We start from the raw sequence: 27,265 nt of genomic DNA, 5'->3' as shown, positions 1-27,265 counted from the left end.
AACAATCTAGGAAATAATTACACAAAATCAAAAGGTATTTTTGGACTCATGTAAAAAATGATTTAGTTTAAAGAGACTAGTAGGATGTAGCTAAAAGCCTTACAGTAGATTCCTTCCTTAGGAACTGAAATACACGTGGCCTTCTACCTGGCTTTGGGTCCTAACCTCTCAGACATTCTTACAACTTTGCCCTATTAATCACCATCCTCTTTCCTACAATTTTAACCTCTCTCTCTACTATTTTTTTTCTTATATAAGTAAGTTTATGTCTCTCCAGTTGAGGGACAAGGGAAAAAACAATACCGAGTCCTTATCCTGACACCCCCCAACAGCCTCTGTTTTCCCTTTATTCCAGTAAAGCTGTTTTACAAGTGTTCCACATTGTTTCCAGTTCCCTACTAGTCACTTATTTCCCAGTCCCTGCCATCCAACTTCCATGCTTATTCCCCCAAAACAGCATTTGCTGTCCAAGGAGCTATAAATAGGAATACATGAGTGCGTATTGAGTGTGAAGTTAATATGCCAGGTACAAAAAGCAAGTTCTGAGCTTACTTCCATTCGTACATCCAAAAAATATTTCTTTTATGCCTTCCATGGGTTAGATACCGCACTCTGGATGCTTGGAAACTTCGGTGAACAACACAGACACCATGCTCCTAAGAGACTGCATTGGAGCGGGAGGAGACAGATTTCAAATAATGAATATAACCAGTAAAGATTAGGTCATGTTGGAAGGTGATCCTCGGTATGGGGAAAATACAAAGCAAAGCCAGTCATGGGAGATGGAGGACATGACGTGAGAGGAGGAGATTTTAAACGGAGAGGTCAGTGTTGGCCCCATTGAGAAGTTAACACAAAGACCCTGGAAATCTCCATTTGGGGAGAATGTTTCCAACAGAGACCTACGTTTTCCCCGTTGGTCCCTCAAATGTATCTAAAAATAGAGAGGTCAAAAATAAATAAATAAATAAAAAAAAATAAAAAAAAAAATAAAAATAGAGAGGTCATTTAAAAAAACACTTATAGGGATCCCTGGGTGGCGCAGCGGTTTGGCACCTGCCTTTGGCCCAGGGCGTGATCCTGGAGACCCGGGATCGAATCCCACATCGGGCTCCGGTGCATGGAGCCTGCTTCTCCCTCTGCCTGTGTCTCTGCCTCTCTCTCTCTCTCTCTGTGACTATCCTAAAAAAAAAAAAAAAAAAAAAAAAACACTTATAACCTACTTTAACAGCTGGGTGGAGACCACTGTCGAAGAGAGCTTCGTTTTTGATGATGTTCCCTACCCCAGGCAACACCCTCTGGTCCATTAACACATCACACAACATCCGTCCTTTCTGCTTTTTCACTTCACTTTCGGCTCTTGAGAAACTAAATTTAGGTGAACATACATCTAATTCTTCCATCATTCTTACTCTCTGTTGGCTTTCTGCTGAGTTTCTGTAGCAAGGAATATAAAACACATTAATCATCAGTCTAGTTATAATTTCACAAAGTGTCATTTAAAATGAGATTTGATAGAAACACTTTCTGTTAATCAGGGTATGAATTATATAGCCTAACAATGAAGACCCTAACAAACTAGATTATCCGAAGGCTCTCTCAAAATGAGGTTTTATCAGTTAGAAATCATTTTTAAAACCTCTCTCTCTCTCTCTCTCTCTCTCTCTCTCTCTCTCCACATTTCAAACCAAACTGCAGATCCACCTCTATAGCCTTTCAGCTGCAGAACTATTTTATTTTATTTTATTTTATTTTATTTTATTTTATTTTATTTTATTTTATTTATATTTTATTTTATTTTATTTTATTTTATTTTATTTTATTTTATTTTATTTTATTTTATCTTATCTTATCTTATCTTATCTTATTTTTTACCTGAGTTCTACCGATGAGTCAAAGAAACAAATCAGATCTTTGGTGAGCTGTATTTCCAAAACAGGAGAAACTCCATTTTTATTTTTGTATTCAAGTGGATTAATCATGATGGAGCCTTTCATCCCGAAATGAATCCTGAAACAACATCAAACCCAGTTTTGAGTGGCAGAAAGTATATCGTGCATCTAATTTTCGTTCCTTCATTTCACTTTTTGGATTATAAGCAAGCAAATGTTAGTCAAGATAGGCACTTTCAGAGGGCAGAAAATGTAGCCAACATGGTATCTTTTTCTGTTATGGTTTTGTATCCTTATAAAACTAGAAGATGTGACAATAAGTTTTTCAAACCACAAATAAAATAAATTCCCAGAGAAATAATAGGGCCCGACAATAAGCTCAAGAAAACATACCCTGTTCTTCTTTTCTTGTCAGATGAAGTACTTTTATTCATGGAACAGTCTAGTGTTTCAGCTTTCTCTCAGATTCAAAGGCTTTGGATGGGATGAGTCTAAATTTAAATTGCCTACAGTTTTGTTTTGTTTTTTGTTCTTTTCTTTTTATAAATTCTACAAAGCCACTAACATTCAAATTCTGTATCTCTAGCCACAATGGATGGGAAGTGTTTACCTACTCCAAAATGATCTCTACAGTTTAAGACAGTCTCTTCTTCCCCTTTGCTCTGGGATACACAATGAAACAATTCTTTTTTTTTCAAAACCTCATGTATCAAAAGAGAAGAGAAAAAGTCAAAATGCTATTGTTTTCAATTCTTTTAGTTTTTTTTTTTTTTTTTACCTTTATATGTATTGGGAAGAGGGGATTTATAAATATTTACGGTTAGCTTGAAAGCCACAAAGCAGTGATGAAAAATTTATAACCTTTCAGTTTTTATAGGATTGATTAGCATGTCCAGTAAAAACAAAAAAAAGAGAGAGAGAGAGAGAGAAAGTGGTTTTGTGAGACCTCTGATGATGAAGATCAAAAATGATTCTCAAGATGAAATACTGTGTTCCGCTTTTCAAATCCATCTCCTTCTAGCTTTGTTGAGTTAATAAATATGGCTCTTTTGGCAGCAAATATTACTGCACTGTGCTTCTAATTCCAAAGCACCATGTTATAGTATTGTACAAGGTTAACCAGTCTAACTTTAAAAATGTGGGTTTTAAACTCTGTATGCCCTACTATCAATCATAAATGCATTTTCCGTGCCCCATAGTTCTTGACAGGAAAAATGTGTGCCTGTAAGTACTCCATAATTTAGCTTAGGGAGGTTCAACCCCAGTGAAAGGTGTACAACTGTCATGCCCAGAAGCCATCATATCTAAAATCTTTTCAGCTGCATGGCTCATAAAGTGGATTCTAAATCACTTTCTATAATGAAACTGCAACCACATAAAAAATCTCAAAGGTTAAGACCCAAATGAAATGCAGGAGTAGCCCCAATGAGAACCCTGAATCAAATTAAGTATGCTTTTGGGGGGGTCTTATTAAATCTATTCAATTTAGAAAAAAATATGCATAAAAATAACCATTTTTAGTTTATTCTTATTTATTTTTATTAAGTAGCAAAATGTGGTGATCACTGAGCCCCAAGAAATGTTGTGTTTATTGTTAAGTACCCTTTATATTAAGCTAAGAAAATATTAAGTGTCCACCAGTGTCATGAACACTTTTAGGCACCATAACAACTGTACCGTTATAACAACTGCCATACGGATCTTTACAGCTCAGGACACAGGCTCATATCACATTTACATTCTAGAGTTAGATTTACTTTCCAAGAGTACTCATTGTAATCAACCTAGTTTAAGAAAATTTTATTAGATCCTTATTTCTAACTCTTGACCCTCACAGGTCCCTTCAGCCCCCAACCCAACTGGTTACCTAAGATCATTTACTCTGTAGACCATGACTGCCTGCCAACAGAGGGCCTTAGGCCATGCCTTGACATGGTTGAGTCAGAAATGGACACCTGAGTCAAGCCAGATCCATCAGTATCCAGTACCTGGATTCATCAGCATTCTCCTGATGAATTTATGGATCTGGGATGCAGAGAAATCACTTTCCCAATGGTACTAGGAGATCTAACATGGGAACTGTCCATGGGAATGTCAGCCAGCTTGGGCAGCAGAGAAGCCAAGGGAGGCCTGTCTGCAGAAGGGAAGAGTGCAGCGGATTTCAGGGAGAGAAAGAATGCAGAGTCCTCAAAGCATTTAGTGTTTGCTTCCAATTCTGCTGGACGCCACCTACATTATCTTCAGGTAAGATACTCATATTTTTCTAAGAAATAATTACTCAATCTCACTTGAGTTGGGCTTCTGTCACTTGCAACCAAAATTCTAATATAAAAATGATGTTCAAACTAACAATTGAAGTGATATTAAGAAAATTCCCCTAGTTAGAAAGAACTTCCTAAAACAAACAATAAATAAGACCTGATACTAAACAATCAACCACATGCTTCCGGGTCATCACTATCACAATGATCAGAACGTCGTAAGCAAACATCAATGGCATAAAACCACGGTGTGGTCACAGGTTCAACTTAGTGACAACTACCTATACACTGCTAACAAGGCAATTGCTTATGAGAATTATCAAGTGGACCAAAGTGACCTAAGGTTAATAATGAGTGTAAAATAGCTGAATGGAATTATTGTAAAGTTTATACTAGGAATTCAAAGAAAAAAGTTATAAAACAATACGGACTTAGTCATGTTAAAAAAGAAATAGTGAGTTCTGCATCAACTTAGGGTACAAAAGCTAAAAGCAAAAGCTAGAGCTCCTGTCCTAACATGGAGAGAAAAGTCATATTATTTACAAAATTCATAAATTCTCTTGAGCCCATGAGAGACCTGAGGTTGCAGGCAGCCAGGTGAGCTAAATTCCAGAGTAACAAGCCCCTCTGTGTGGACAGACAGACACACAAATTATTTGGCCTGTGGCACAATAAAGGCAGAAGAGATGGCTACCAAGGAAACAGGTAGGAAGGAAGCAGCTACAATTTTCCACAAACTTCTAAATACTGAGCGTGGTTGGTGTAACGGTCTACACTTCCCGGAGTCCCAGACTCGAGTAGAGCATGGGCCCACGGGTAAAAGCTCTTTTCCACGAGTATACACCAGCTGCGTCCTGGTAGGGGACCGAAAGAGCCACCCTTGGTGGCATGGCACCTGTCTGTAGCCAAGGGAGAGGTACAAACAAAAAGCCCTCTGTGCCCGAAGGAATAAGAGGAAACCTCCTGCACACACAGGAAGTCTTGCACCGTGCAGCAACAGGCACAGGCTGCCACCGGGGAGGGCAGGAAGTCTTTGCCCCTGGCTCAGGCCAGACACGCTGCTGCTGAGGATGAGCAGAGCAAGGGCCATCTGTAGTTAGCGGGGAGGCAGGGAATCAGCTTTGTCACAGAATCATGCAGTGACACGTGGAGACAGCTGTCCCCCTGAGGAAGGGGAAGGGAATGCTCCCCCTAAAAAGGGGAGACCACCCAACCATGGAAGGAAGTTTGACTGTCTTGAGAAAGAGAGGGTCAGTAGCTCTGAGAAAAGCGCAGCCCTCAGGCCCATGTGCACAGGGCCTAAGAGGAAGCCTGGCCTAGAAGAACCATTTCCCCATTGTCAACCTGCTCCCTGAATAACAGCTGAGACGACCAGCCTAGCCACACCAGGCCACACCGGAGGCATAAGGCAGGAGGACCGGCTGAAGTTTTTGATGTCACGGGTGCACTGAAGTCAACTATAGCAAAACAAAATCCGAACCAAGCTCGACCACTAAATCCCCCCACTAATGACCTGATAGAGGCATACTGTTTTTGAGGTTAAACATTATTTAATTCAGCCTCTAATGTTCCTTTAAATATGACTTTCTGGGGTTCAAAAAATTATGACACATAAAAAAAAAATAAGATTAAAAACAACAACAACAAAGGGACTCAATGTCAAGAGATAAAGCAGGCAACAGAGCCAGGCCCAGAGATGTGCTGGATGTTGGAACTACGAGGAAGATAATTTAAAATCAATTTAACAATTAAAATCACAGTTATCAGCTGAGAACACAACACCAGGTCAATCTGCTATGATAAGGTCTCTAACCTTCCACAACTACAATAGTGCTGCACATGGATTTTATGCTAACATGTTTCCAGGCTTTTATAACCTTGCTCAGAGGTGTGGATAAATACCACACAATCGGAGCCAAGGCAGGCCACGCACAGACCACGCTCTACTAGGCGACCAGGTGCAGATTCCTGGGCTTTCCACTCATGATCGATTTCTATACACCTTCAAAAAGGATATAAAAAAGCACCAACTAAGATCCAGCAAATCCACATCTAGGTATTTATCCTAAGAAAATATAGAAATGGTAAAGGATACATGCTCAAGATTGTTAACTTCAGAGTTATTTTTTAGAGTGAAAAGTGGCAGAAAATACTAAACAGTATTGATTAAAAAATGAGGATATAGTGGAATACTATTCAAAATAATAATGTACATGTTTTGACACTGACCGATACAATATGCATACTGTGTAAAAAAAGTCTAACATAATTAAAATTCTCATTTATATAAAAATTATAATATACAATGTCAGTTTATGATCCATGCATATACAATATAAATTGTGTATGAATATATGTTATATACCCAATTGATATGTTCCATCTATGATGTTTATAAAAACTGTTAAGTGTGCCTTCTTTTGGTGGTAGTAACTATTATATATATATATATATAAATATAAAGTATTTACTTTTGCCATTAGACTTTTTGGAACTATCTTAATGTTTCATAGTTGAGTTATATTTTACTTTTAAAACAAGGGAAAAAGGGATGTCAGGTGGCTCAGCGGTTGAGCACCTGCCTTCAGCTCAGGGCGTGATACTGGGCCTCAGGATTGAGTCCCGCATCAGGCTCCCCCCAAGGAGCCTGATTCTCCCTCTGCCTCTCTCTCTCTCTCTCTCTCTCTCTCTCTCTCTCTCTGTCTCTCATGAATAAATAAATAAAATCTTTAAAAAATAAAATAAGGAAAAAATTGCAACTAAATGATGTGTATTATTAAATAAAAGAAGGAAAACCAAACTATAAAACCAAACCAAATCATGTAAGCATCAGGTGCAGAAGGGAAAGCCAATGCAAGACATAAAGATTTCCCAAATTTCTCCAGTTACACGTGAAAGCATCATGGTTACTGAAATGGAAAATAAAAATTTCAAACTCTACCATTTCAAAAACGAAAGATGTTTACTTTTCTGCCCATAGATTACTTTTAGTTGTTAGTCTTCTTTTCTCTTTCTCTCCTCCTTCCTTCTTTCTTTCACTCAAATCGAGGTATCATTGACACATAACATTAAATCAGTGTCACTCGTACAATATAACGATTCAATATTTGTATATATTGAGAAATGATCACCACAATAACCCTAGTTTACATGTGTCACCAAATATACTGACCAAAGTTTTTTTCTTGTTTTTCTTTTGTTTTTTAAATTTTTTTAAAGTTTTTTTTTGTTTTTGTTTTTTTTAGTTTTTTATTGTGGTGAGAACTTTTAAGACCTACTCTCTTTGCAACTGGCAACCCTGCGGTAGAGCACTGTGAAAGACCGTGGTCCCCGTGTTATACGTTACATCCATAGGACTCATTTATTTCCTAACTGGAAGTGTGTGCCTTTTGATAATGGTCAGTTTTCTTCAACTGCAGGTGATAAAAACCCAACCCAAAAAGGTTTAGGCTGTAAGGAATACCTAGGAGCTCACAGAATCTGAAGGAAGGCTGAAGAATCAAGCCACAGGACAGGTAGGAGAGAGCTGGATCTCATGAAAGGACAGAAGGAAGAGCTAAAAGGCCTTTTGGATTCTCTGCTTTGTGCAGCTGGTTTTATCTTCCACCACCTTCCAAGCTGAGTGACGCGGCCACCTACAAGTGTGAAGGCCTCACTCCCTAGCTTCTCTATGTGACAGAGCCTGACCCTCTTCTGCTCCAGATGAGACAGTCTCATGGAATATCCACACTGACCCAATCGACTCCATATGAGAGACAAGGTTCAGCAAGATTGTGCTAGAGTCAACTTGATGTCTGCTGTCATTGTGGCCAGATGACCAGCTTCCAGAAGGAACGCTGTCCCTAAAAGACAAGTGATCACGTTGGGCGGACAGATGGCAGGACTGGCCACTCTTACAGTATATGATTTCATATAGAACCTTTATCACACTTCAGTTTTTCTAACACATTAATGTGACAGATCAGAAAAACTACATCTAAGCTGTAAAACCATCTTTTGAGGAGCCGAGGAGAGATTCCTTACAGACTGTTTAGCAAACTATAAAGAACCATCACAGTGTCTCATGCATATCTGTTTAGAGGATTGCATCACTTAAACGTCAGTAAATTACAAAATTGTTAACGTCTAAAGCTTCTCTAAAATATTGCAGATACACTTTCGGAATAGGATCATTGCAAACCATCGGAGTCATATAAATCACAAACTGGACATAGCAAAGTGTCTTGGAAAGGGAGATTCATTAAAAAAATATATCTTTTAAATGTTAATCCAAGACGTAACGGCTGGCTTCGTTTTGATGGAAAACCAGCCACTTACCGGGTGGGTGTGTCTGGGTGAACAGACTTGTAGACACGTGCCTGCACAGCCCTGGCATATATACCTCCGCGGTTAACAGAGGTTATGTTTGGGAGTGAGATTGTGAATGGACAGATTTATTCTTGCTTGTTCCTTATGTCTCAGCTTTCTCTAATGAGTATTTGTTCCATACACCGCCAAAAAATTAAAGATGATTTCCATTTTATTACAGATGACGAGCTTCTTCTAAAGCGTTTAGAAGTACGGGTATTAATCACACGTGACATCGCAACTGTGCTCCAAAAATAAATGCGTATCCAATAACTTTTCGTATTCAATGGCACTGTTAGGAGCACTTGAGCACTCTGATAAATCTTTTAGTGACAGAAATAGTTACTCTAATCTGTACCTCTCTGAAGTGTGGGTTTTTGCATGGCAGATTCTCTTGCAGAGGGTTAGGTCTGTATTATTTCCATTACAAATGAATCCCAGGAAGATTCATGGCCTGCCCTGTAAGATGCATTACAATCCAGGGCAATTTTACCTATAAAAAGCTGGGCATTAAGGGATAGATATAAGCGAGCATTAAGTGTGGTTCCTGCTACGTATGTGCTCTCTAAAATGCAGAGCAGCCTGGTGGGTAGCAAAAAGAGGTCAGGAATGAAGACAACCTTTCTATCTCCTGCTCACACACTTGCAACCTCACACAATGATCACATTTCTTTGACAGAGTCATCCATTCTCTTAAGAATCGTAGGTTGGGAATATATATATACATATATGTTTGTGTTTTTTTTTTAACTTCTATTAAATTGTGTAAGGGGATGCAGTTGATTTTAGGTTGCTCGGTTTGTATTCAAACAGCTCATCTGCTGCCAACCTTGAATTATTATATCAAATAGTCGTTCAGGCCGTAGGAAATAGAAAGGAAGCAAGCCACCGCACTTTTCCCCATCCATGCACAGAGGTATGTACTCCCCGGGGATGGCACTAGTTTAGTTAGTTTAAAGAAGTGATTGGCCTCGTTTAGAACTTCAGGAAACACTTCCTGACAGCTCCGAGAACTGCTCTGAGAAATGACACCCCCTTTATCCGTCTGGTGGAGAATGCTTGATAAAAACCTCCCTCTCATCCTCCAGGAATAAATCTGCGACTAACTCCAGAGAATCAATAACATATCAGTGTTTTCAACTGCCTGCACGTGGATCCTGTTGTGTCTGACTCAGTTCAGAGGGGAGAGTTCTCAATCACATCCATCTCCCACCACAGCAGTGCAACCTGCAGTAAGTAGATCATTCCTGCCCGAACCAGGAAGCGTGTGTAACGTTATCGTCTCCTGACTGAGAAAACAAAACAAAACAAAAAAAAACCACCAAGTGACACTGTTGGCCAAAGACAGCAGCTGCTGACAACAAAGAGAGATCATGTCAAAGGAAAAGCAATGATGATAAACTCTGAAGCTCTCTAAACGTGCGGTAGATGAGGGGCAGCAAGTCACCATCATGCAGTCCTATTATCTCTGTGACCATTAGTCACCTTCGGTGAGAAGCGCAGGGCCCACTAACAGGGCTTTTCTTTTAAGGTGAAATTGTTCAATACTTCCAAGAAACATTAGGAGAGATTCAAGGGAGCACTGCCATGCTCCACAGTTTGCCGTACCTTAGGCTAAAGTCAGGGAAGACAGAGGTTTGGTAGACATACTAATTTTTTCAAAATTTATTCATTTTGCTGCAAAAAATCAAATAGGTGACCATGCTCTGGCAAGGACCCACACTTCAACACTCTTAGCATTAAGTCAGCCAACGTAGGAGATTGGTTGGCCTTCATCACCAACACATTAGCCGTGACTTTCCATAAGCTCTGTGGAAGAATGAAGAATTGGGGCCTCCGGTGAAGAGTCCTGGAATCCTGTAAGTTTCCAATCCTGTACAAGGCTTCAGAAAAAGAAGGAAGACCCAAAAGTACAAAAATCTAGAGCTACATTGAAACCAAACTAGGAGCAGTTATAGGGATCCCTGGGTGGCGCAGTGGTTTGGCGCCTGCCTTTGGCCCAGGGCGCGATCCTGGAGACCCTGGATCAAATCCCACGTCGGGCTCCCGGTGCATGGAGCCTGCTTCTCCCTCTGCCTATGTCTCTGCCTCTCTCTCTCTCTCTGTGACTATCATAAAAAAAAAAAAAAAAAAAAAAAAGAAAGAAACCAAACTAGGAGCAGTTATAAAGAAACTAATGTCGCGAATACAGTCAACACTCGGGGGAAGACGCAAGGGAAGAGCCAAGTGGGGAAGAGCCAAGCTGAGCTGTGCTGCTCTAACATCTCCTGGAAGCCCGTCTTGCCAGTGGGTTTTTCTTAAAAGAAATAAATTGACTAGTCCTCCAAGTAACGATGACATCACAACTTATTCATCTTCTGCTTATTGCTTTCCACGATAGAATCTCAACCTCTTGTATTAGAGCTCTCTTAAAAACGGAGTACTTTCTACGTAATTAAATGTGACACCCGGTGAACCCCAAGAAAAGCCTTCTCCGCATCTTTACACAGAGAGATAAGCCGCATTGTGCAGGTTTATCTTACCGTAAAGCTTTGGGCCCAAAGTACATAAGGAGCTCCTTCCCCAAAGTCTGCACACCACTGTAAACGCAGCCATTCAACAGTCTCGAGAAATTCTGGCTGGAATCTTTATTATCATTCAGTGCAGCAGCCTAGGAGAAAACACACACATATACACACGTAAACACGCAAACTCTAAACAAAATTATAATTTCATTCTTAAATGTATTTCTATTACTTCGTGCCCAGGTGCATCCCTGTGAGAAGAATACTCCCCAGCAAGTCAAGTAATGTAATCAGCTGTTTACATACATTTTGTCAAATTACCGTGTAGTCATTTCAAGAGAGAGGCCAAAAAAATTAAGTGGAAAAGGAAGTAATTGGCTCACAATCAAAATGAGTTTCTTCCAGGACCATATAGCTGTGCACATATGAAAAGAAAGCAGAGAAAAACGATGTGGAGCTTTTAAAATTAAAAAAATAGCATAGTCTTCCGTTTCCAGAAGCACAGCCAAGGTCCCTGAAAGAGCATTCAGACTGAAACAGCTAAAAAATAAAATAAAATAATAATAGTGGATAGAACATGAAAACAAAGTGTTTATAACTGTAATGAAGAACTCAAAAGCCAGGAAGGAACACTATGAGGTGGAAATCCAGGTAAACGGGGGAGAGCACCCCAAAGATAAGCAGTTCTCTGAAGCAGGCTTATGTCAGAAAGGAAAGAAGAGCGTCAGTGCTCACGGTCTTGGGGGGTGTAATGGCATCAGTGGTGAAGACCAGGCTCCCCGGAGTTCCGGCGTCTAATGCAAGACCTGCTCTTCTCTCCCACCTCAGCCACGATGTCAGGAATAAAGGAAAAAGAAACCCACGACTTCTTCCTCCCCTCACTGTGCAAAACCAAACAATATACTGTGAGGATCACAATATGTGCACTGAGCACTGTAAAGATCAAGGACCTTGATGGGCCCTTCTGTGGGCCGGGGAAAGGAATGAGAGTGGGTTTAGATCCTGCTAAGGCTCCTTTGCTCGATGGACAGCAGGTGAGCCGGTAACATCATTTTTCTTTCTTGAGAAATGTTTCCAAATATTAAATTTGCAATCAAAATATAGTAAAAAAAAAAAAACACAATACCACCATTAATGCCTCGCTGGTCTATAAGGTACGATAGGCATCTATAATTACATTTACACATTAACTCTTAGTCTAAGGGAATATCCTCACCTACTTCTAACCTTTCTTATTCTGGGCTTGACCTAAGCATTCTCAGAAGATCCAGGATAAAATCTCGCCTGCAGAGGGGGGTGAGGTAGTGATGATGGGGGTCACAGGGAGATAATTATAAGACAACTTCCGACAGAGTCTGGGAGCACATCCCAACCCTCCACACACACTTATGGTGGAATGACATTGCTAGGGATGCTCAAAACTTCTGGTTTACAGACACCTGTCATTCTAAATATGCAAGGTGATATGTCCACTCTATTCTCCAGTTTCCTAAATTGGCCCTTGATTAAAAAGACACATTATAGTATTTAGTTCAAAGAAACAGAGGGAAATAAGAGATATAAAAAAAAAAAAACCCAAAAAACAAAGATTGAAAACAGCGAGGGAATGGATTTTGTGCCTCCAAATTCATACCTTGAAGCTCTGACCTCCAAGGCGACTGTGTCTGAAAACAGGGCCTTTATGAGGTAAGGAGGCTTAATGAGGTCCTGGGAGGGGCCCTGATCCCGCAGGAGCAGACCCCGTGGAGAGCTCGCCCTGCGGCCTGCGAGCTCTGGGCAGGCCTCACCCGGCCAGGGAGTGGGGTCTGCAAGCCAGGAAGCCACAGGGGCCTCGACCTTGAGCTTGGGCTTCTGGCCTCCAGAACCCTGGGGAAAGACATCTCTGTATGCTCCGGGCCGCGGCGTTTGTCACCGCAGCCCCAGCCAATCCTTCTTCCCCCAAGTCCACAGATGGTCCTCACGACCACAGCTGCTGCGACAATCTGCGACAATCTGCCAACTGCTCGAAGTTCAGGGGAACCGGCTCTCAACCCTTCCTCCCATAATGAGAAGTGGGAGTCAGTCGTGAGCTTAGGGTGACCAACGAACCAAGGCACGGGAGGACTTACAAGAGGCTGCCTTCCAGTTCTTTTTATTTTTTTTATTTTTTTGAAAGATTTCATTTATTTACTTGGGGGGGGGGGAAGAGAGAGGGAGGGAGAGAGAGCAAGCAGGGAGCCCCGCACCCTGAGATGGTGACCTGAGCCCAAGGCACAGCTTCTCCGACAGGGCTGCCTGGGGCCCCGCAGCCTTGCACGTGTGCCCATGCCACCAAAAGAGCCCGTGACGGGTCCCAGCAGAAGGCACAATGCACACACATGTCACCATGTGCCCAGAAGCGTGGGCCTGGATCCCACCTCCGTGTGGGTTGAACCCGGGGCCCCTCAGCCACCGTCAGGTGTGGCCCCAGCAGGCCCGAGGGCCCAGGGACGCAGAAGCACACTTGCCACATACCTTGCCACATAAATCTACCTGGAGCCCAGTGTAGACTACACGGCAGGTTTCCAGGACAACCAATTAGTAGCTGAAGTGTTCTGAGACAGCAGCCGGCCTCCGAGACACGGAGATGCGCTGGGCGCAGCCTCCACCTCAACACGGGGGGCGGTTCACAGACTCTGGGATCTGAAGGTCCCAGTGACATTCGAAGACCCCCCTTCCTGAGTGCAGGGTCTTCTCCAGCGCCCCCAGCTCAGCAGCCTCCTGGCAGGTGGCTTCAGCCGGGCCCGCCTCTCTCTCTGGGTCTCTCATGATGAATAAATCAAATATTAAAAAATAAACAAATAACTAGAGCTCGACCTCTGTCCCGCCCATTGGGAAGGTACACGCACACTCGCGCCCACCTCCACCTCGTGGCCATCCCGGGGGGGCCCATGGGCCTGAACACCTGTTGTCTGGAGACAAAGTCATCACAGCCCGTGGCCTGGGTGGGCAATCGCTCCCCGCCAGGCTTCCCATAGCTCCCTGTACACCCCCAGGGGGCCAGTGGTGCTCAGGTGTCACCCCAGGGTGGGGGGGCATGTCCCTCCACCTTGGCACATGAGAGGCTGGGACGTGGAAGGGAGAGGGAGGCCCCCGGCGGCCCGGGCCTGCATGCAGGGCCCACTGGTGGGGACTGTCCACCTGCTGGGTACGTTGCCCTTTGTCCGCAGCCTGGAACCGGGCTCCAGTTTCTCCTGGTGGCCCTCAGCGGCCTCAGGCCCAGCCATGCTCCCAGGAGGCTGGCCGTCCGCGGCCTGACCCCCAGGGACAGTGACCCCCGGCTGGCTAGGGCCAGGGACCTCGCCTCTCCCTTCCCACGCCCCATGGGGCTGCTCCCCACACAGGCCTCCTGACCCCCGTAAGTCGCACCTCCTCGTGTGTCATCACGGCCCCTGGCAGAGACAGACCAGGCAGCCCTGAAGCAGACAGGTTGGCACAACACCCGCTAAGCAGTAAAGGCGCCCCAGCTGCCTCACGGGGAGTCGGCTCACGCTGCGAAACTGGCAGCTTTGGCAAGAACTTACAGGGCTCGGGGCGACAGTCCCAGCCAGCGGCCCCCACGGTTCAGACACTCGCCCAGCTGCATCTGTGGCCCGACACTCTCTGATGACAAACGTGGGCAGGGACACCTGCGAAGCCGTCCGTCACCATTCAAAGTGCACCATTCGTGACTGTTCACTGGATTGGTTCTTTTTTTTTTTTTTCAGATTGGTTCATTTTGAAAAAAGTTTACTCACCTTCCCCTGTGGGTCAGGCCTTGTTCAAATGCCAGGGATGCGTCAGTGACCACAAAAAACTAACAACTAAAAGTAACTAAAAACCTCCTGCCTGGGATGCTTGGGTGGCTCAGCGGTTGAGCATCTGCCTTCAGCCCAGGGTGTGATCCTGGGGCCCCGGGATCGAGTCCCACGTCGGGCTCCTGCATGGAGTCTGCTTCTCCTTCTGCCTGTGTCTCTGCCTCTCTCTGTGTGTCTCTCATGAATAAATAAAAGATGTTTAAAAATCTTCAAACAAAAACCTCCTGCCTTCACAGAGCTCATCATCTTCCAGGCAGGGGGGAGTAAGCAGTAAATATACCAACAGGGTCTTAAAACACTTGGAGAAGACATCGAGATGAGAAAGACAGATTAAGACGGCGGGGGGGGGGGGGGGCGCGGGGAGGGTAGCAGGTATAATTCTGCGTGAGGCAGCCCTAGCTCAGGAAGAAACTGGCACCTGAGCAGGTGACTAAGGGGGTTCGGGTGGGCCATGATCCAGGTGGAGGAATGGTGAGGTGACGCGCTGACACAGCAGGCACAGCGCGCCGGCTGGGGAGAGATCAGGGGCAGGTGTGGACACAGCAGTCCTGCCACGGGGAGGGGTCACACCAAGTGGCCCCCAGGGGCCGCTCTGTGAACTGGCTACTTCTCTGACACGGAGGAAGAAGCAGCCAAATATGATCTACATCACTTTTTTTTTTTTTTAAGATTTTATTTATTTATTCATGAGAGACACAGAGAGACGGGCAGAGACACAGGCAGAGGGAGGAGCAGGCCATGCAGGGAGCCCGATGCACGACTCGATCCCGGGTCTCCAGGATCAGGCCCTGGGCTGAAGGTGGCGCTAAACCACTGGGCCCCCCAGGCTGCCCTGATCTACATCACTTCCTAAAATGCTCTCCCTGCCCGGGTAGGATTCCAGCTCCAGGGTTCCTGGCAGGAGCAGGCAAAGAACCACCACCCAGGCGAGAGGGGAGGAGAGCTGGGCCAGCTCGTAGTGGCAGAGGGGTGAGAGGGGGCCAGGCTGTCGGATGGATTTCAAGGTGAAGCCAAGAGGATCTGCTGGCACATCTATACGGGAGATCTTGGGGCTGAGCCCCTGGAAAGACAGTGCCAGCAGCAGCGATGAAGATCTGGGTAGAACAAGGTAGTAGAGAAAGGTCGGGCGAGGCTCCAGGTAAGTTAAGGGAGGACGTCTCGCAGGCGGCTGGGTATGAGTCTGGGGGTCGGCAAAGAGGTCCAGGCTGCAGAATTTACTTAGTCATCGGCATTCAAACGACCTCCAAAGCTTTGAGGTCGGATCAAGAAGAGAAGAGGCCCAGGAAGGGAGGGCCAGGGCGCTCCCATGTCATGGTGGGGGGGATGGGAGGGCACGCAATCCGTCAGGGGAAGGGGGGACAGCACAGGAGAGAAGGCAGCCACGGGGGGGAGGAAGCCCAAGCAAGGGGGGCTGCTGTCCCCCAGCCAAGGAAGGGAGGCTGCAAGCACGGCCCGTGTCCAGCACTGCCGACGCACCAAGTAAGGGGAAGGCCAGCACCCGATGGCTGGGTTTAGCAATGCGGAGGTGATGGGTCGTCAGGGCTCAGAAGAGAAGAAAACCATCGTACAGGAGGGGGACCCCTAGTAAGACGGGTCAACCTTGCCAGAGTCTGACCCGATTCAGAATCATTATCCACAGGTGGAGGCCAACGGCTTCACACAAATGGTGTCCCTTGTTCCATCCTACAGACATCCATGAGAAGATGCCATTAAACTCCCCTGTTGAGGACCACAGCGGGGACCCTTCATACTCCCATCCACCTCATGCTCATCAGTTGACAGTGTTGATTTTATTAAAAGGAAGTACCCATTTGTATTTGTCTACGCAATCTTGGGCTTCTTTGGATCATCATTTTCCCTGATTTTTTTAAATTTTATTTTATTCTGTGCCTTCTAAAAACCCAGATTATTTTCTGAGAAGCTTTCTACTCCAGAAGGCCTACTGCTCACTGTTCGGGACGAGACTGGACCATCCACAGCTGCCCCATTATCTAAACATAGGGATTTAATTCAGTGGTAATACATCATCCCTCTCGGGGAATGTCCCACAATGTGCTAACGGGGTCTGTCAGGACCCCCACTGTGGGAAACCTGGCTCCGCAGGCAGCTGATGGACAGCACAGCTGAAGCATCCTTTATAACAAGTCTAAGCGGTAGGTTAAAAAAAAAAAAAACGTTTTCATATCCAGGATTAATTCCTCAAGGCATCAGAGGCTGTCCCGGTGCAGACATCTGTATGCTCCCCAAATTATTGTCAACTCTCAGAGATTTTAGGAAGTCTAAGAGGTCCGGCCATGGGAAATTTGGCTATTTTGCAAAACGGAAGTGTCAGTGGATGGCCCTCCAAAACTGTATAGTTTCGGACCACTTACCTTAAAAGACAAAGGGGAGCACGTGCCCTTGTAAATAAATTCTGTTGCGCACTGGAGGATGAATCCCAGAATATAAAGGTTGATATACTTAAAATGCATGAGACCATTAAATCTCTTTGCACAGCTGTCAATGAAAAGTGAAATACGTCGTCCTGGCTGAGAGGGCCTCAAAGAGAACCCCACACCAAATCCTGGAAGGTGTAATCTATGTCTTCTTTTACTGCTTTACCCTCTTCTCCATGATTTAAAATAACACACAATATGACATCCAGAAAGAAAAAAAGGAAATGTTGAAAAAGTCATGAAACTTACAGTTCTACAAATACTGAAAAAAAAAAAAAAAAGATGTTTATGGCCTGATGACGGTGCACATTACAACCCAGATGTCAGCAGAAGGGCAAGTGGAGGAAGGCTCGCAGGTAGGGAGGCCGTCGCTGTGGAAACGGACTCGGCAACTGTCAAGTGACTTCCTTGCAGCAGACACTGCTCCAGCTACAGATGCTGCGCGACCTTGGCTTGAATACATTTCAGAATTAGTTTTTTTAATACTTGATGAGGTGTTTGGGAATTAAAATGAAATGTTAGCATAACCTCTTCCTTGCTCACATATATAGATTGCCTTCCGCTCTGGCACTAGAGTTTCCCCACCTGGGGAGCAGAATAATCTTGAGGCTTTCTACCTACCAAACCCAGCAACCACTCTCAGGTCCTTACCACCCCGAGCGAGTATTTAACTGTGACCTGGGTTTCTCCTCTGATTGCCTCGAAGCTCCTCGGGGACGGCGACTATGGTGTTTAACTAATATTCTTGAGAGCTTCACGCAATGCCTGGAGTTAAGTAAACATGCATGGGATTAATCAGATCCCTCTTCCTTCCCCTCCGAAGGCTATATGCAGCTTTAAAATACAGGCTCACTCACAGCAGAACGTGTAGACGTGTCCAATCACCACATTGTACACCTACAACTAATGTGACCCTGTGTATCAACTATACTTCAAGGATTAAAAAAAAAAAAATTCCAGGCTCACCGTCTCCCCACCTACCATTTTAGTCCTTGCTTAACCTTTCCCAAGGTTTCTAGGCAAAAACTTCTACTCCGCCATCTGCTTCATCTCCTTTGAAAATTATTAACACTCCAGTCTCTTGTTGTCCTCTTTTTTTTAAGATTTATTTATTTGAGAGAGAGAGAATGCAAGTGCACACCCATAGCAGGGAGAGGGGCAGAAGGAGAGAGACTCCTAAGCAGACTCTGGGATCCCGACGTAGAGCCTGATGTGGGGCTTGACCTCATGACCCCCAAGACCGTGACCTGAGCTGAAATCAGGAGTCAAGATGCTCAACTGACGGAGCCACCCGGGTGCCCCCCAGTGTCTTGTTTTCTAATTATCTGCAGTGGGGTAAGGTTTACATATTAGAGGACCATATTCTCATGAGGACCAAAAGCTAGATGGGACTAAAATACTCTATTTACCAGAATGTCCCATAAAGCAAGCTTTGTCGGAAAGTTTAGGAATTCCATTGATGAATTCTTCACCGGGAGGGATTTAGGAGGGGACTGATGTGTTTCCAGCAAGCAGTGCTAGCGTGCCCTGGTTTCTGTTTGAGATGTTTACTCAGCACTGAAATGGTTGCTTTAAAACATCGATTCTAAACGCTTCATTTGGGTTTTGAGGGTAATGATACATGAAGATCTTTTAATCCAGTTGTCTATCATGTGGGCACTAGACCCAAGTTACCTGATTCCTGGCACACTATCATTTATAAAATAATCAGCTTTGGGGATCCCTGGGTGGCTCAGCGGTTTAGAGCCTGCCTTCGGCTCAGGGCGTGATCCTGGAGTCCTGGGATCGAGTCCCACGTCGGGCTCCCTGCATGGAGCCTGCTTCTCCCTCTGTCTGTGTCTCTGCCTCTCTCTCTCTCTCTGTGTGTCTCTCTCATGGATAAATAAACAGAATCTTTAAAAGTCATTATCATCATCATCATCATCATCATCATCATCATCTTTGGATAATACACTCGGAACACAATAAAAATCTCAATACTGACTGGCCATCTCAAGCACCCGCATATATTTTTAAGTTGCTGGGTTTTTTTTTTTTTTTTTCATTTTAGGAGGAAATTCTGGTATACTAGTGATGATTTGCTCCCCTTTTTTTGAGAGCTATTGTGTATAAACTGGCCAAGGCTTTTGCAATAAACCTAAGATTTGCAAGATATTCACTTGTCCTTCTGCAGAATCTGGGGTTATCACCTCTTTGTGTAAGCTCCAGCTGCCCAGACAAATTCAAGAATTAATTTCCACAAGCCTATTATCTCTGCTATAACTATACACAAATGCCCAGTATATGCTTGACTTTCTCACACTGACCCTTATAATCCTGTTACTGTGTTATTTGAACATTTCATCCTTTTTTTCCCCCTGAAATAGAGACGAAAATCTCCTATGCCACAATTTTAAGTATGATTGAGAAGGGTTCACCTTTCCATTTTCAAGTGGCTTAATAATATGAAATCGTCAAAACAACATATATCTTCAGAGACAGCACATGATTTATTGAGCTGATTACCATTTATCCTGTCTATCCATGGCTGAACAGGAAGATGAACTTTTCAGAACAGAGCAAGACTTTTCCATAGATAAATGTTTCAGCTCTAGTGCAACTATTTATTTTCCCCACAGAGAAGAGAAAATACCATATTTACTTTCATAGTCTCTCCTTTTTTTTTTTTTTTTCACCACATGCCTTTTTCTCCCCTAATACAACAACACTTTTCTTAATCAGAGGTCACTTACCTACCAATTTAAACCATCAAAGAACCTAATTTTAAAATGGTCTTTAAGCACCAGAAGAGAGGTCTTTAGGTTCATACATCAAAACATATACTAGTTTTTTTAAGAGCAGAGCCTTCAAGCATTTACCCAGAGGCTAAATGCTTTGTCTATAATTTGAGGGCACCAAATGATCGCAAACCCTTCATTAGGGAACAGAACGTTCCTCCAATATATGGGTCTGGCAAGAAAGCCCTGATCTGAGAGAAAAAGGAGCAAACAATTAGCAGGACGTTTACTTTGCTAGACACTAGGCTAAGAGTTTCACGCATCCTCTAATGGAATCCTGACCAAAGAAGCAAAGATGTGAGTATAGGCCTCTCTCCAGGAGGAAGTAACAAAAGAGCTAGAATTCAAAATCAAGATGGTCAGATGTTCTTTTCCCTGTATCAAACCAAATACTTCACTGTTAGATTAAAAGCTACAGTGGCCATGAAGATCCCCTCCCTTAGTCTCCTCATCTGTAAGATTGTTACCCTTTGTTCTACGATTCCATGTAATGCTGAATGCTGATAATAATGATCGTCAGTCATTAAGGTAAAACCATTACCAGTATCTATCTAAACAGGTAAGGAATTATATAATGCATGTTTTTCATCACGGTATCTCTCCTGCCAGGTAAGTATCATACTGCATGTTCTAGAAAAAACTTAAAACCCCTTTGGATTGAAAGAAATAAGCTTCCTCCAGCTAGAAAATGAATCTCTGGGGATTAGCTCATCCCTTCATACAATGGCACTGAAATGAGCTATGATTTCTTTTTTTCCCCCACTAGGAACAAGAGGAAGGAAGGAGGAAATCTTACTTTGTGGCTTCATTATTTTCTTGTGGCAGGAATTTCCACAGAACATACATAATAAAATACACACACTCATAACGAAAGATTCCGGACTGATTTTAGTTTTAAATCCTCAATCATTTTGGACTATTCAAAACCTTTGTTCTCCATCCATTTAAAATGTTGATCGAATGCCTACTCATTCATGACACTGTGGCGGACATAAAAAGATGAACAAGAGTAGCTATCATACTGAATACATGCATCAAATCTTAAGGAGTGATAGAATGGCCAGGGGATTGTATTTCCAATGAAAGGAATGCTTATAAATAAACTCTGTTTTATATCTAGTTTGGTGAAGGGAGATTGAAAACATATGCAGATTACACACCGATTTCACTAAAATATTGTATCCACCCAACAATTAAAATCGGAGGATTGACTCTTCACAGCTCATCAACCAGAGATGTTCATTGATATTCCGATATTGTTTCTTACCATAAGGCTCCACAAGCTCCAGCAGAGTTTTATGCAATGTGCTTACACAGTTGCATAATTTTATGCTGACAAGACAGTGGATCAAAATTCAGAGAAACAATATAATGCATACACGACTAGCAGATGCTGGGATCTGGGGATCTGGTATGGCTAGGCTTTCTTCTTCACAACAAGGATCAGTTGTCAGAAGGAGACACACACTGATGGGTGTTCTCTATGAACTCCAAACTGAGGCCAAAAGGAGGGAAAGCTCTGTGGCACACTAACTGGTTCATGATGGGAGTAGCTACATAGGTCAGGGGTGGTTGGGGTTGGGTTTTCAGTATGTTGATTCTCTGAGCTATTTTAAACGCCCAGTTAATAATATTTCTTTAACTCTCTTTTGTATTTTTTCATGTTCAGCGCAAGTATGCAGTTGCTGACTTATTTTTAAACTCCATCCTGTGAAAACTAGTGAGTTCGAGCCGGTAGCAAAAACATTTAAACAGCTTTGACTCCCTGCCATACGTGCCTGGGAAATGCGGAATCATCTGTTACAGTCATCACCATGCCGGAGATCGGTGACAATCTACGTTTCGATTATATTTGCTATGGATCCACCAACCCTCTAAAATGCAAGAGACCCCTTCTGTTTATAAAGATGATTATTATTTGATCAAAGGCCCAGTGAGTGAAAACATGGCAAAATATTCACAACTTCCCCAATAACCACAAAGAGATTATTAAATCCATATTGATTTTCAAATCCAGTTTCCATAAAACCAGATTCCTGATCCCAATCATACAGACATATTCCAGTTTTTAATACTCCTTTTACGTCAAGGTATTAAACATAACAGCTTTCAGGGCAGGCCTTTTTATTTAAGGGGTATAGCTATTTAGTATCGCTTCTGAGAGATGTTAACAAGTGCCCAACAGTTAGCAAGCATTCCCTCATGTTACCAGGTTGCACTCTCTTGTGCAATCTAAACATAGGACTGGAAGTCCTTGGAAGAGAATTACCGGTGCAGGGAAATTGATAATTGAACAAAACTAAAAACGGTGGGTGGATACAACCAAAAACTCAAGGTCTCACTTCCCTAGTTAATAATCACTACTACATATTAAGCAATATGGTGTTTCGGCCTCTGAATTAGCCACTTTCCCACTGAATCTTTTATAACTGAGAAAAGCTACATTTAAGAGAATAGGCTTTGGATTCCAAAAGAGGGAAGCCCCCCTCTCTCCCTTCACTCCTGCTTCAACCCCATACAATCATGTGATCTTGGGGGGCTTAATTAAACTCCCTCTGAACCTCCCATTCCTCAACTGTAGAATCAGAGGGTTATTATTTCTCCTGACTGCATGAAATGTAAACCTCCTTCAAAGGCACTTTGTGCCTTGCCACTAGAGATACTCACAGCAAACCTAAAGGAAACGTTCCTGCGATTTGGGCCTAAATACTTGTACGGTGATATCTATTTAAAACATTAAGTTGGATTCTCACCGCAGGAAATTTATCTTACTCGTCTTTGCATCCCCCAGAGCCAGCATAAAACCTAGCACAACATACACAACTGCTGATGACGTGGATCACGGGACCCACAACCACGTTCATGTCATAGCCATTTCTGAGCCTTACTGCCTCTTCTTTGGAAGTAGCAACCCTGTCCCCTCTTCCTCTCCACCACAGGCCCTCCTCCCCTGGATTCCTGTAGCCCTCTCCTAAGTGAGGGTACAGTATCTAGGTTGGCTTTTCTCCAGTCTTTTATTTTTCTTTTTCCAGGTAGAGTGATCCTTCCCAAGTATGAGTGGACCTCACCATACTTTGAAGACCTCCCTAACCACAAAGTCCCTAGCCAGGTCTACAAAGATCTCCACGGTCTGGCTCCTGCCCAGCAACCCCAACGCTGTTTTATTTCAAAGGACCTACCTTCTAGCTCATTCTCTGTCTGCCAGTCACACTGCTTTTCTTTCAATCCTTCAATATCGGAAGCTCTCTTCCTTTGCCATCACTCTGCCTGACGTGTTCTGTCTGCCAACCTTCTGCCCCGGTGCTGCTTATTCCCTCACCCTTCGTACCTCACTTTAATTGTCAGCCAAGCCTCTCCTGACCTTCCTGCGTCCTTACAGAACCATGCAGGAGAGCCTTCAGAGAATTTATCAATTTATAGTTATGTGCTTAATGACTGCCCGTGCATCTTCCCAACTATACTGTAGGCCCCGCAAGGGGAAGCCTTTGTTTTCGCTCCCCAGGTGACTTGAGTATTCAAAATTTTGTGGAGTGCGTGATTTTTGGAAACATTAAAATTCCAAGAGAACACTCAAGGTCCAGCCCTGTGGTGCCCCGACCTGATTTGGAGAAACACCACCCTTGAAGAATAGGCGCAGAGCACTTAATGACGTATCAAGTCAAAATAAATAACGAGGACAGCTGGAAGAAGATGCAAAATTTATTCTTCTTCCAAGTTTGAAAAATATTTTCTCCCAGACTTAGAGCCTTATTTCTTTCCAGTTGTAAGCATATGCTAATTTCATCGTAAGCCACTTTCTCTTCCTGGACCAAAGGCTAGGAGGGAGCTTTGCAGGAGAAATTGAAGGAGGGCACAACATCGCATGCGTCCATGAAATACAATCATCCACACATCTAAAGGGCTTTTAAGGCATGATGGCTTAATCAGAATATTTTTAGTACAAGTTCTAAAATCTTAACAAATGAATATCACACCATCTGCAGTGAATGCCTTGAGTGGCCAGAAGCTGTGCTACCATTTATTTTAAGAAGAAACAAATTGACTTAAGGGAACCAGAGCTGGGTTCCACAGCCCCTTCAATAGATGGCTAATATTAAGTTGAGTGGGAAGGTCAGTGCTAACTTTTCTATGTGCAGTTTTGGAATTACAGGTTAGCTGTGCTACTGCAGAATAGTAGGCAGGCGAGAGGCTGGAACTTCATGCTGAAAAGGTGAAGGAAAAAACGTGGAGAGATCTGATAATATTAACAGCAGAAAATGCACCTAGACACGCAAGGAGACCATCTATGGCTGGGTTGCAGGAAGTTAACAGCGTGGTTGGTAGTAAAACACCTTGGATGGATCCCCGCCTGGGCAGCTCCCGCTGCAGCCCGGGCTCAGCCAGTCCCGCAGGCGCGCGAGCACCGGCTCCTCCCTCCTGCAGAGTCAAGTTAGGGAAACGCGGAGCCCCAGAGAGCCTGGTGCAGAGCAAAGAGATGACACTTTGGGCCCTGGGAACCTGGCGGGGTCTTCATTCCATCGTCCCCTGTCGGCCCCGTAGCAAATTATATTAACCGCTCACCTGGGAAGAGAGCACAGCCAGCGAGGCTGCGCGAGGCAAGGCCGGGCCTCCCAGGCTCTGCAGGGCGCTTCCCCGCACGTCCAGCACCGCCTGGCCCGGGCGCACCTTCGCCCGAATTTTCTCTCCATTTAGAGTACAACCTGGTCCTTCCACCATCTCCCGACCCGCACTGCGGGCCGCTAGGCGCAGAAGGCGCAGAAGGCAGCTCCGCAACCTAATCCCCGCGCAGGTACTGGGCGCCGAGAGGACGTTCAAATCTCCCGCGCACCCGGCCCCGCCTCGGCTGCCTGGCCCCGCCCCGCCCCCGCCCAGGCCCCGCCCACTGCGGTCCGCCTGGCCCTTCCCAGTTCAGGCCCGTCGGGCCCCGCCCAATGAGGTCCGTCGGGCCCTGGCCCGACCCCGCCCACTGAGGTCGGCCTGGCCCCGCCCCACCTCAGGCCCCGTGTGGCCCCGCCCAGGCCCCGCCCACTGAGGTCAGCCTGGCCCCGCCCCACCTCAGGCCCCGTGTGGCCCCGCCCAGGTCCCGCCCACTGAGGTCCTCCTGGCCCCGCCCAGCTCAGGCCCGTCGGGCCCCGCCCAGGCCCCGCCCACTGCGGTCGGCCTGGCCCCGCCCCGCCCCGCCCCACCCAGAGTGCGTGGAGCCCACCCAGCCCGGGTAAACCGTAAGAGCCCAAGCAACTGGGACCTCAGAAACTCCAACCTTTCCGTTTGGAGGGTTCGCTCTTGCCCTTGAACTACTCAGTAAACGTCCATTTTGCGATCTTTTCCTCTTACTGGGCCCTAAAATTCAAGGTCGCAGTAGCTGTCTTGCAGGCTTCGGGTTCCGTCTGCACCGTTCAGGTGTGGGTCAGGAGGAGAGGGCTCAGAGGGGGTTTTCAGAACGAGCAGCTTATATGTTTGCTCCTACAGAGTTAGCGGCGTATTTTCGAAAACGTGGCTTTATATGCCAAATACCCTTGTGTCTATATTAAAAACCCTTCCATTTTTCAGATAGCTGAGCTAAGTGAGCTCTACCCAAACTGGTCAGGCCTTCTCTCTTGGGATGCCCCAGACGGAGGCTATTTGAACCTGCTCTGTAAAAGACAGGGCTCCACACAAATAGGAAGGCGATGCAAAGCTTTTCAAACTTACGCAGAGCTGCATACATATAAATACATGAAGCTAATGACTCCATACAATTGTGTAAATAATAAAAAAAAATCTAATCTTTTTGGAAGATTAAAATATAGCACATGAAAACAGAATGCTAATTTCTCTGTGATTTAATCAGCCTGTCACGGTGCTGTCGTTAAACCAGAGAATATACATGCGAGAGCCTTGGATTCAAACATTTAAGAAGCATTAAATCTTTCTTTGTGGGGAGCGATTAGTGATCAGGTGAGCTGGATCATGTTCAGGGTTCTTTGTACTTTACCGCCTTATTTAATTGTTGTTCACCCTTCTCGGCCAAATTACTAACTAGAAGAATCCTGTTCGTTGCAGCCCAAATTCCATCACCATCTCGGCCCTTCGATGGAGGGAAGTGCTATCCACCTGATTTGCTTCTACCTTTGCATTAATTACTTATTGCCACTTAGTCAGTTATCCCACTTATTTTTCAGAGTTTTTGCAGGTCAGAAATTTGACAGCTGTCTGGCCTGGATGCATCAGTATTTCTCAAGCAGTTGCAGCAAGGATGTTGGCCAGAGCTGCAGTGATGCAAAGGCTAGATTTTAGCTGGAAGATCCACTTCTGAGGCAGCTCACTTGCACAGCTGTTGACAGGAGATCTTGGTTTCCCATCCTTTGGATCTCTCTGCAGGGTCAGGGTTGCTTGCCTGCTCTCCTGACGGGGCAGCTGAGTTCTCCCAGAGGTGTGATCTAAAAGCCAAGCAAGGAGAAAGCTATACCCATCTTCATTCCCTAGTCTCTGAGGTGACACATCCACACCGTCGCTAATTCCATTGTTAGAATCCAGTCTATCAGTAGAGCCCATGGAGGGGGGGCGGGTGGTTAGGAGGTGGGAAATTGAAGCTTTATCTCTTGAAAGTTAGAGTATGAAATAATGTGTGAACCTATTTTAAAGCCCTCACAATCTTCCTGAATCTGAATGATTCAGCACGGACTCCTCCTTTCTCTGCAGGTTGCCCTGTGTGCACATTAGGATCAAATATACTCTTTAATTAGAATCGGGCTTAGCGTTGCCCACAGAGCTCAGGACGAGTGGGGAGTGACGTGAAGACACTAAGACACTTCCCTCGTGTGCCCAGAAGAGCTAAGCCGGAGTTTGTCCATGTGGGATTGCCTTTGAGTCTTGATACTTCTCGTTGTTACCCTTCCTTGCACCCAATCAAGAGTCAAATTGCATGCACCATGCACCGTGCGTCTGCAGTGCCTTTAAAGAGTCGCCTCACCATTGTGGGCAAGCCTGCCTGGGTGCAGACTCTTGGAGCTCTTCTCTCAGACTATTTTGGAAACCTCTGAACTGCCTTCGGCCCTCACTTTGGCTTTCACACTCATCAGAGTCATCTTCTGAAGCATGATGGATTCACTGATGACTTTAGACAAGTCACTTGTTTTCTCTAAAACTCCCTTTCTTCGTATGTAAAATAAAACATATTTTTCCTGCAAACCTCCACATGATTATTCTAATTCCCAGATAACATCTGTGAAAGCCCGTTGAGAATTATAAAATG

The 27,265-nt window shown here is 44.6% G+C and overlaps 1 protein-coding gene across 8 annotated transcripts in view; it reads right to left on the bottom strand.

The window, feature by feature from the left end:
* The window catches only part of NEIL3 (nei like DNA glycosylase 3), a 141,792-nt gene that overhangs the window by 22,787 nt on the left and 91,740 nt on the right, over positions 1-27,265 (bottom strand). For 5 of the 8 annotated variants that reach the window (XM_041752576.1, XM_041752577.1, XM_041752574.1 and 2 more), the window contains 3 exons: positions 11,023-11,150; positions 1,876-2,010; positions 1,224-1,437 (listed from right to left, as the gene is read on the bottom strand). In XM_041752576.1, the coding sequence (XP_041608510.1) occupies positions 1,224-1,437; positions 1,876-2,010; positions 11,023-11,048 (375 nt within the window). In that variant the 5' untranslated portion in view covers positions 11,049-11,150. Of the gene's footprint in view, positions 1-1,223; positions 1,438-1,875; positions 2,011-11,022; positions 11,151-24,591; positions 24,810-27,265 lie in introns of those variants that run through there. The other 3 variants (XM_041752570.1, XM_041752572.1, XM_041752571.1) reach the window with 1 other exon arrangement.

The sequence above is a fragment of the Vulpes lagopus genome, chromosome 4, assembly GCF_018345385.1.
Source record: "Vulpes lagopus strain Blue_001 chromosome 4, ASM1834538v1, whole genome shotgun sequence".
Taxonomy (NCBI): Eukaryota; Metazoa; Chordata; class Mammalia; order Carnivora; family Canidae; genus Vulpes; species Vulpes lagopus.
Note: the sequence above shows the minus strand (reverse complement) of the source record. Positions and strands in the feature narration are given on the sequence as shown.